The following is a 10870-nucleotide window of genomic DNA, read 5'->3' as shown; positions in this document are numbered from 1 at the left end:
ATATGGTCTGTTTAGCTTGTCTGGTATGGAGTCCAGTGTGAGTGGTCTACCACGGCCTCCAGAGGACGCTGTTGTGTTTTCTCTCCAGAGAGCATTGGGTGATGCTGGTCTGAACTGTGGAGCTCAGAAGACAAAGGTCAACTTCCCTCAGCTTCTCATCAGAGGCAGTCTGCAGCTTGTTGGAGTGGGTCAGCAGGTTTTTCTGCTGCTGTAGCTGCGTCAGTAAGCAAACGGTCATCTCCAGGATGTCTGCTTTCTCCAGGTTGGAGTCTGGCTGCTGTTTGAGGAACTCTGGACCTAGGAGAGACTTGAGCTGCTCAATGCAGGTGTTGATTCGCTCTCTGCGTAACTTCTCCACCAGAGGCTTTCTGAGCTGCAGAAAAAAGAACAGAGTCATAAATAACCTTGTTTGTTTGTTTTTTGTTAGAAAAAGAAAAGAAAGACTATCAACTTAAATAATAATTTAAATCCAGGCAGTGTTCAATTTACCTTGTGGGTCAGAGTCAAATGATCCATTGAAGTGGTCATTGGTGCAGCAATTGTAGGTGCCATGGTTGGATCTCTGTGTTGCAGAAGTCTCTGTAGCAAGAAGATCTCTGCTGGCTTCCTGGCTCCTACTTATAGTCCCACATTTCCATATCAATGTGTGGGTCTTACTCTGGTTGAGGTTTCCCACAGTCTGAACCAATCAGAGAGCTCTGTGAGACAATAAGGCATGTGGAGCAGCAACATGCTCCTGTATGCCTGGGGGATAATGGTTAGGTCTCAGGGGAACAGCTGGAGGACTGGGGGGAGACTGAGACATGCCCACAGATCTCTGTGTGAAGCTGGGAAAGTGGTGACCCTGTAGAAGATCTGCTGCCAGATGCTGAGATCAATGATTCTGACTGAGCACCCAGTGCACGTGTGCGGGAATAACAAAGCTGTAATGTATGAATTTCAAGTAAGCAAAAAAAAAAGTGATAGACTAGGTGAATGTCTCTGCATTTTCTGCTTCTGTTGATTTTAATGGAAAATTTTGTAATTTGTATTTCCTATCATAGAGCTTAAACATCTTTTTTTTTAATTTATTCAAAAAAATACATTTTGAAAACTCCATAAGATTTTTGAATGCTGTATCTAATTTAATTTGAATTACTCAATATAATACATTAAAATACTCAAAACAAACTCAATCCAGATGCTCCTGTGTCTTGTGACACGTGCCTTGTAACCACTGTGAGTAGCAGGTCGATCTCAGTTTCCCACACTTACCCCTGTGCTGTGGCCATTGAGCCACAAGGGGATTTTTGTCACAGATGCTGGTTGTGTGTTGTTATAGAGACAGTGAATTACATCACAAACCATCTGGTGGGAATGGATCCCATTGGTTGGCTGGGATAATAACATTTGAAAAGATTATATCAAAATAATTTCTACTTTTTTAATCTTTGACACATTTTGATCCTCGGTTCGTATCTGTGACTGATAACTGACTGAGAGCTGGATTGAAATTTTGGGATTGTGATGGTGGGAGCCTTCCTGGGTGACACAATTTTCATGAAGTGTGTCAAATCCCTTTGGAGAATTCACAGGCTGCTGGTGGAGTGATTGCCACTGAACTCTAGTCTCATGGGTTTTCCCACACTTCTATCATTTGCCTAAATAAGCATGCCCCAATTTACAAGTTAATTTTCATCTTGAAGATTATTTACCCATAGTTCAGTTTGTGAAAGTTGAAATTATTATCACTCCAACAAACTGGAAAGGGACTTAGAATGCTTTACATCAGGAATGGGGAGGCCAGATACTGCAGTATAGGAAGAAGCATACAGAGGTTCAAGATCTGTAATAAGTGAATTCAACTACAGTAGGTTAACCTCAGCTAATAATGGGTAATGTTTGAGTATTTCTTCATCCTCTGGCCTTTTGCTGAGATGCTAAATCTTTTGTAAACCTTGTGCTGTATATGTTAAGACTGCAGGGCAGCTCACTGGTGTGGTGGTCAGCACTGATACTTGATATTAACAAGGTCAGTGGTTTGAATCCAACATGAGACCTTTATGTACAGAATTTGTATGTAGTCCCCTCTATTAGGATGTTATGAATGGATGCCATCACTACCCCTATTAATTTAACTTTTCTGTATCCTCTAGCTTTATTTTCTCCTGTGCAGACTGAGACAACATCAGTGTTTTGCAATAAATTTCCAGCTAGCTATCTAATTAGACAGCTGTTTTCTAGAAATCCCCAGTGACTTTCATTGTTTTTTAAAGTGGTGATTTGTGAGTTTTAAATATTAGCTTATGTTTTCTCTCAGAAAAGTGGGGTACTAATAAAATCGACTATGTTAACCGGATAATTTGCAGAACCTAAGAATTAGTGATATCCATCCAATGTAAAGCTGTATCTATAGCATGTTTCTAGAAACAGTATGTCTTGTTGAGCAAGATTCCCTTCTGTCAGGGGCATGGAGGCAAGCTGTTACATGTTCACCTGGTTTCTCTGTTTCATATTATCTTGGAAAATATATTCCTGAGAAAGAAACGACTTTGATTTGAGCGCCAACAAGACATAAACATGACAAGAGAGAGAAAGACTGTCTACAGACTTGGCAAAGGGTCAAGTGAATGAATGAGAAGAAATGCTGAAGTAAACTTCAGGCTTCTTGCAGTTCATTTTGAATAACCTTTATATGCCTACTTAAAGAGTTTGCATGTGCACTTTTAATTAAAGACCTCTAGTTTGTTCAGTTTAACTTGGATCCACAAATACTTATGAAACCATCTGTGACAGGGAGCTTCTTCATTTGGGCTTGAACTTACAATAGGCGTTATGACGAATAGATTTTTAGACCCCAAAAAATTAACAACGATTGAATGTGTGACACGTTGAGCAGTTTGCACTGTCAATAACAAAATTATTCTTTCATTCGTGTCTTTAATTTAAATCCACACAAGACACTTTCGAAGATCTCTTGTTAAAATAGAGATTAACAATAAGAAATGACAATTAAAAAAAATGTGTTACTGTTTTATGTAAGGAATGGACAAAATCATGGCCAAAAAGACAACAACAAAACGATTAGAAATAGGGAGTCAGGCTCCCTTTTATCCCCTGTCACTTCAGGGCAAAGGTCTGGATCTATTGTTCCTCTGAGGCTCTGTGAGTGAGTTTCTTCTGGTTTCCCACAGTCCGTCCTTTCAGTGCTTTCACTACAGGAACAATAGAAGTGTGTCTTAGTCTGCATGTCATTAGATTTCATTTGTGACGGTTTCATGGAAGTGAGAGCTACACCAGAAACACTTAATTTTATCAAAGTAGCAGTGTCTAAAAAGTGTCTTTTATTTTTGTTTTAAAAACCCAAATATCCAGAAAGTTCCCCTCATTAAAAAAAGAATTGAACTTTGTTTTTCTTTTGTATGCTCTAACCTAAATAGTTTTTAGACTGCAGCATTTTTAATTGGATATGTAAATTAAACAAAGATCTGTGATAAACACCCCTTAAATTGACCTAAATTGGAAGTGAATGGAGTACATCTTTGCCATTACTTATGAAAACCACAACAAACAACAACATGGAAATACAGTTTTCACTTGGCAGTGTTTGTTTATTTAACAAGAGCCACATAAAACATAAATGCTTTAAACAGGAAGTGATGACACATCACAACGACCACTTGTAGATTTCTACAAGGCACACTGTGCTCAGAGAGAGTGAAGGGACACCGTCTTTGTGAAAGACAAAATATTTACAGCATTTAAGAACACATTAATCAATATGAAAACTATTAATATCGACCTTCAAACAGATCACATTTACGTTCCCAAAAGAAAAAAAGAAACACCTATCACAAAAAAGCTGACAGTGTGAAACATAAAATATTAATCTTAAAACAGATTGGTTTTCAGTAATCACGAAGTGATCAGTGTTTATCAAAAGGTACAAATAATATACTGTTTAATCCTCAGTGAAGTAGGGGTTAAAATGGTCATATCAAGCCTTTTATAATTAAAAGGATAAACAACTGGATCTTAGAACAGATCTGTTTCGATATTAAATGGGGGTCAAGTTTAATTTTACAATCAGTCCAGAAAAAGGACATTTCAATCTTAGATCACAAGGGTCAAAAACCAACAAACAAAATATTACATTTGGTTCATGCAACATGCATGACATGAGGTTTTCTTTCTTAATGTGCAAGATGTCATTTCCTCAGGAAATGTCATCTTGCACAGAAAAAAAACAGACAAAAACTATAGTACTATATATACAACTATGTTACCATAACACGTACATTAGGCATTGATAATAATCGCTGATGCAATCAGATTTCATTCATGCTACATGCATGACAAGATATTTTCTTCCTTAACACGAAAGGCTCTATTGCTGTCATTTCCTCAGGAAATGTCGTCTTGCACACACAGAAGAACACAGAAAGTTCAAATAATTCAGTCCTGTCACGTTTGACCAATATGGTCTCTTTTTTTCTTGGTATTAACTCCAGTTTGTCGTGTCTACCATGGCCTCCAGAGAGCGCTGTTGATCGGACATTTGTTTTTGGTGATCATGTTCTGGACTGTGGAGCTCAGAGGAGAGAAGTCAGCCTCTTTCAGCTTCTTATCAGAGGCAGTCTGCAGCTTGTTGCAGTGTGTCAGCAGGTTTCTCTGCTGCTGTAGCTGTGTCAGGAAGCAAACGGTCATCTCCAGGATGTCTGCTTTCTCCAGTTTGGAGTCTGGCTGCTGTTTGAGGAACTCTGGACCCAGGAGAGACTTGAGCTGCTCAATGCAGGTGTTGATTCGCTCTCTGCGTAACTTCTCCACCAGAGGCTTTCTGAGCTGCAAAGAAGAATAATGCAATTAATAAATTTGTTCGGGAGTTTTGTGTTAACAAGAAAATATAATTGATAAAATTTTATAGAAAACAAATTCCACAAATTTTTGATTTACCTTGTGAGTCAGAGTCAGATGCTCCTCAGAACTGTTAATTGCTGCAGGGATTTTAGGTGCCATGCCTGGATCTCTGTGCTGTGGAGATCTCTGTAGAGAGAATCTGATCTCTACTGGTTTCATCCCTCCCATTTATACTCCAGCATCTCCATATGAATGTGTGGGTCTTAGTCTGGTTGAGGTTTCCCACAGTCTGAGCCAATCAGAGTGCTCTGCGAGACAATAAGCCATGTGGAGCCAGCAGCATGCTGCCGTTAATGCCTGGGGGATAATAGTGAGGTCTCAGGGGAACAGGTGGAAGACTGTGGGTAAATGAAGGGAGTGTAACAGATCTCTGTGTGATTATGGGAAAGTGGTGACCCTGTAGGGAAAGGAGATCTGCTGCCTGATACTGGGATCAATGGTTTTGACCGAGCACACGCTGCTTATCCCATCACATGTCAGGGAAAAACATTCATGTTTTAATGTAAAAATTATGGGTAAAAATAAAATAATGGGATTATTGGTTTATTTCGCATGTGTTGTTTATAATGAGATTAATATTAAGGGAAACTGTAAACATCAATTTGATTTTAACTGATAATTTCATTTATACTATTGTATAAAGAGTTGCAAATTTTGTTTTATATATATATTTTACAAATGCAAGAATATATTTTGGTGTTGTACCAATTAATTAAATCATAATGTCTTTAGAAAATAATCAGGTAGCCGACCAGATGCAGTCATGTCTTTTGACACGTGCCATATAGTGAGCATGAGTAGCAATTTAATTTCAGTTTCCCACACCCGTGTTATTGTCAATGAACCACAAAAGAACTTCTGTTGCAGATGCTGTGGGTTGTTATAGAAACGTGAGGTTACATCACCAACCACCTGGAGGGAAAGAATCCCATTGGCTGCCTTGGACAGTTGTTACAATTAAAATTTATAATAAAAAAAAAAAACATTCTTAAAGTAATCAAATTAGGGTACCACAATTTGGAAAGTATTATTTTCAGTTTGCAATCAGCTACACATTTTATACCTCTAATGCTAATCATGATTACTGATTACTGACCATCAACTACGGTCCTGGGGGTGGGGGATGGTGGTGGCAGTTTCATGAAGTGTGTCCAGTGCTTCTGGTGGATAATTCACAACTGGTGGGGTGAATGTGTCCTACTCTTTTCTCCAGAGTATTCACTTAACCATAAAAAAAGAAATAATAATAATAATAATAAAAAATAACTCTTGTGCCCTGTTGCAGGTTGAAAATTCTCCCATAGAATCATCGTTAAAAATATTTACCTATTAATTAATATGTAAAAATAAAACTGAATGTCATGCCCTGTCAAAATTGACATAAATAACTTAAGCAAAAATATTAACAGTATTGGATGGCCTTCAACTTTTTGTCACTCAGAGTTTACATGAACAACAAGAAGGTCAGATTTTGCAGCAGCTGAAAAAAATATGTACAGCTGCATCCTGTGGGTGGAATTAGATTATTTAGAAACGGAAGTTGTTTCCCCTTAACTTAAACCTCACATAGTCTTAAATGTAACAGGATACAGCTTCATCTTGTAATGCTTAACCTCACTTCAACTTTACTCTAACCCGCTGTGCTTACTATAAGCTCATGAACCTTTGTAGTTAAAACAAATTTAACAACAACGGGTCCACTACAGCTGTGCCATTAAAAAAAATGTTGTAACTGAATTTTTAAATTACTGTAATGTATTGCTAAATTATTTTAGTTAGTTTGACCCCAAAAATAAAGATCTATCTCAAACTCTGCAAATGAAACAGTTTACTGAACAAAATAGTGGTGTGATATATAAAAAACTAGAGTAACAGTTTTAATCAAAGGCTTGATGTTAAACTGATTGTTGTAAAATAACAGACGTTTTAAGCTCTGTTCTTTCAGGGCAAAGGTCTGTATCTGATGGTCCAGAAGGGCTCTGCAGACAAGTTTATTCTGGTTGTTGACTATTCGCTGCTTTTATCATTGACCGCCAGAGGGCGCTGTTGTTTGAACATTAGTTTTTGGTGATGCTGGTGGAGCTCAGAGGAGAAAGTCAGCCTCTGTCAGGTTCTTGTCAGAGCACCAGAGCAGCTGGTTCAGCAGTGGGTCAGCAGGCTTCTCTGCTATCAGCTCTGCTATTTGCTCTGCTGTAGCTTTGTCAGGAAGCAAACAGTCATCTCCAGGATTTCTGCTTTCTCCAGTTTGGAGTCCGGCTGCTGTTTGAGGAGCTCTGGATCCAGGATAAATTTCAGCTGCTCAACGCAGGACTTAATTCTGTCTTTGCACAACTTCTCCACAAGAGGCTTTCCCAGCTGCAGAAAGTAGAAAATACATTTTTAAAAAATTCAAGAATTTTGTTTTAGTAAAAATGTATCTAATTTATTACAAGTTTTTGACAATTGCGTCAATTTGTGATTTACCTAATGAGTTGGGATCACTTTCTCCTGATAAGCGATCATTGCAGTAGGGATGTAGGTGGATCTCTGTGCTGTAAAGGTCTCAGTGGACAGAACCTGATATCCCTCCCATTTATACTTCACCATCTCTATATGAATGTTTGGGTCTTTCCCTGCTTGAGTTTTTCCAGTCTAAGCCAATCAGTGGCATCATGCTCCTGTTATTGCCCAGGAAACAGTGGATAGAGATCAGGGGAACAGGTGATGGACTCTGGGAGAGAAGTACTCTCAGAACTCAAATTGAATCTCAGAAAATAGAAACCCTGTAAAGAAAACTATGACTCATCATCCCAGCTTAATGATCTATTAACGATCTAATTAATGAGCCACATATAAAGTAAAACTTACTTCGATTTTTTGGTCTCAATTTGTTTGATAATTTCTAAACCCAAACCTTTAATGCATCTTTTTTAAAATAAATAGTCAACTGAACATCATTCAGTTTTAATGAAATGCTTAATTTTTATGCAGGATAACAAGTTATGTTTACTAACATGTTGACAGTTTATCAGATTGGTATTGTGGGCTGTTTTAGTTTTCTGATTGGTTTGCTGTAGTTTATTGCTTTACTCAAGTACTCAAGGCAATAATTGTGCTGTTGCTCTTGTGTCAGTGACATGTGCCTTTTAGTCAATGGGAGTAACACGTTGATCTGGGTTTCCCACACTCTCTCCCTGTGCTGTTGTCAGTGAGCCACAAAGAGACTTTAGTGGCAGATGCTGCCCGTGTGTTGCTGTAGAAAGAAAGCATTGCATCACCAACCATCTGGAGGGAAAGGATCCCATTGGCTGGCTCTGAGTGGTAGTAAAATTTGGAATTGTGGTGAAAATTTGCCGTAATCAGAGTAGTTTCACATCATATTTTCAGGTTGCAATCACTGTGATGGGGTGTTCATGGGGATTGCTGAAGTCTGCCAAATCCCTTTGCAGTAATAAAAAGCTGCTGGTGCTTTTGCCACAGTCCTCCAAAATTAGCAGGTGCCTGCCTACAAATAGACTTTCATTAATGGACTGCACACGTGCAGGTGCTACACAGTGGATGGGCTTCTCAGCAAATAATTGCCCATTAAGCCTTGAATGCATTTCTTGAACCCCATGATATACATCTATAACACATTTTGAGTTTGATCAAGCATTGTTTATTTAAACTATTGTTTGTAATGATAAAGGAATTGTTTCCTTTTGGAAAGCCAGATATCATAAGCAATATACTGTAACTTGGACTTCAGCTGTTATTCTCTTAGTTAGAAAAAGAAAAAGTATGATGGCCCGTGTGATTTTGTAATTTGAGGGGGGTTTAGACTCCTGATTCCTTGTTAATCTGTCAGGGCAAAGGTCTGGATCTATTGTCCCACAGCAGCTATGTGAGTGAGTTTTGCCTGGTTTCCCACACAATTCCCTTTCACTGCTTTCACTGGAAGAACAATAGAAGTGTGCCTCATTATACAACACATTAGATACATTGTCTGACGTCCTTAAAAAGGGATGTGTTTAAAGTTACATTAAAAAAAAAATGAAAACATGCACGAATGCACAAAAACATGAATTGGTTTGATGGCTTAATGTTGTTCAATTAAATACAGTGACACAAAACGAATAATTCAGCTTCATTAAATGAGTTTCGATTATATTGCTCCAGACTTTGATCATTTAGTTAAATAAAACATGTGTAGTTTGATTGTCTGTTAAATTTCTTGAAAATTGATAGCCTGGTTTAAAGATGAATTTATATAAATTTATACATTTATATAAATTGGCATGTTTTTTTTTAAATATTTATGTTAAACGTCAACAAAAAAAAACATGTCTACTCACTGTACTGAACAGAGAAACAGCTGTCTTTATAAGAGACACAAACAGATTGTGTTTCACATAAAGCAAGGTAGATGTTTACAAAGTTATGAGCACCAATTCATGACTTTGTAGCGACAAGTTCACACCGTATATATTCTGCCAAACTATGCGAATACTATGTGATCATGAAATGTTTTTTGGAATTGGACTTCTCTGTATGTTATTTTTAAACTTTTTCTCTCTCTTTGAATTGACTGTAAGTGCTGAAAATTGCTAGTAGGAAAAATACACAGTTTTTGTGCTGGACGAAGTCATCTTGTCCATGTCACATGTGTGTCCTCTGTCTCTGGTTTGTAGCTGCTCTCAGTTTCCCACACTCAGTATTGAATCATGTGGTCAGTGCACGACAAAAGGACCCTGAAAAGACATTATATAAAGGTTTGGCTGTGCTTGACTGAAACTGTGTGACGTCACTAACCATCTGGAGGGAAAGTACATGATTGGTTGGCATGACCAGGCCTGATAAAAATCCCAAATTACTGTCAAAACCAAATCAGTTGTTTATAACTAAAACAATCTGCACCTAACTATTACACTTAATGGAGAAATTTTGGATTGCACATAACCAACTAGTGATCGATAATTAAGGACTCACAGCCTAATTTGGTTCTAAAGTGTGCCAACAACCCACCGCTGAAAGGATGTTAGTGACATATTTTATGTACATTCATTTTGGACGCTTATTAATAAGAATAAATATTTGCATGTTAAGTATCTTAACACCTGTATGTTTAACATGATCAGTTTGCAGCATTATGCCACCATATTCCATTTCACTCTCTGTCTACCGAGGACAAAGATCAACATGCATTGTCCCCACTGGGGCTCTGTGAGTGAGTCTCTTCTGGTTTCCCACACTGCGTCCTTTCACTGCTTTCACAGGAAGAACAATGGAAGCGTGTCTCCTTACCCATAACATTAAAAGACAATAGTTATCGTTGAAGTTTTGGCCCTCCCATGGCCTGGGGACTGCTCCAAAGTGGTGGCCAATAATTTGTTGATATTTGAAGCTCAAGAAAAAAAAACATAAAATATTTATATTTGAATTTTTATATTTAAATGAATTCCTCTTCTAGTTGTGAATTTCCACTTTTTGATTGAATTATGGATTGACAAATGAACAAAACCTTGTATGATCACAATATTTCTTTATTAAGACACACTCAGTATTAACATTTTATAAAGTCTCCAACGGGAGGTAGATAGAGGTGATGATACATCACAACAGCCTGGTAACAACAGACACCGTACTCAAAATGAGTGGAGGATCAGTCATCTTTACAAAAGACACCAACAGTATGATGTGAATCTTCATATCAGACTTTCATAAAACATGCTCCAAAAGGCATTATCTTAAAACAATCACAAAGTGATCCAAATAAGTCAATCCACTGTCTATACAGTATATTTATCGACTTAAATGCATTTAATTGATACACCAATGATTCTAAAAATGAAAAATAATCTGACATTGTGTCATTCCCATAGGAATTATTTTTTCTAGTTCTTTTTTTTTTTTTTTTTACTTGAAAAAGCAGAATAACAGGTTAAGAAAACATCTGTACATACAGAAGAAAGTTTTCATGTTGACATGATGCTTTCTTTCTTTAGTCAAAAGTTAT

General features: G+C 37.5%; 2 protein-coding genes across 2 annotated transcripts; both read right to left on the bottom strand.

The window, feature by feature from the left end:
- Positions 1 to 6: 6 nt before the first annotated feature.
- On the bottom strand, positions 7 to 602 carry LOC102313008 (transcription factor HES-5). Its single transcript, XM_005917834.2, has 2 exons — positions 490 to 602; positions 7 to 373 (listed from the first exon to the last, which is right to left on the bottom strand). Exons 1-2 carry the CDS (start codon positions 550 to 552, stop codon positions 47 to 49), a joined length of 390 nt encoding a protein of 129 aa, XP_005917896.1. The 5' UTR covers positions 553 to 602; the 3' UTR covers positions 7 to 46.
- A 2970-nt stretch (positions 603 to 3572) lies between these two features.
- LOC102312377 (transcription factor HES-2) lies at positions 3573 to 5049 on the bottom strand. Its single transcript, XM_005917832.2, has 2 exons — positions 4933 to 5049; positions 3573 to 4821 (listed from the first exon to the last, which is right to left on the bottom strand). The coding sequence occupies exons 1-2, from the start codon at positions 4993 to 4995 to the stop codon at positions 4501 to 4503; spliced, it is 384 nt and encodes a 127-aa protein (XP_005917894.2). The 5' UTR covers positions 4996 to 5049; the 3' UTR covers positions 3573 to 4500.
- Positions 5050 to 10870: the final 5821 nt, after the last annotated feature.

The sequence above is a fragment of the Haplochromis burtoni genome, unplaced genomic scaffold (assembly GCF_018398535.1).
Source record: "Haplochromis burtoni strain Fernald_Lab_line unplaced genomic scaffold, NCSU_Asbu1 Contig_26, whole genome shotgun sequence".
Taxonomy (NCBI): Eukaryota; Metazoa; Chordata; class Actinopteri; order Cichliformes; family Cichlidae; genus Haplochromis; species Haplochromis burtoni.
This window is presented reverse-complemented; position numbering and strand designations above follow the sequence as displayed.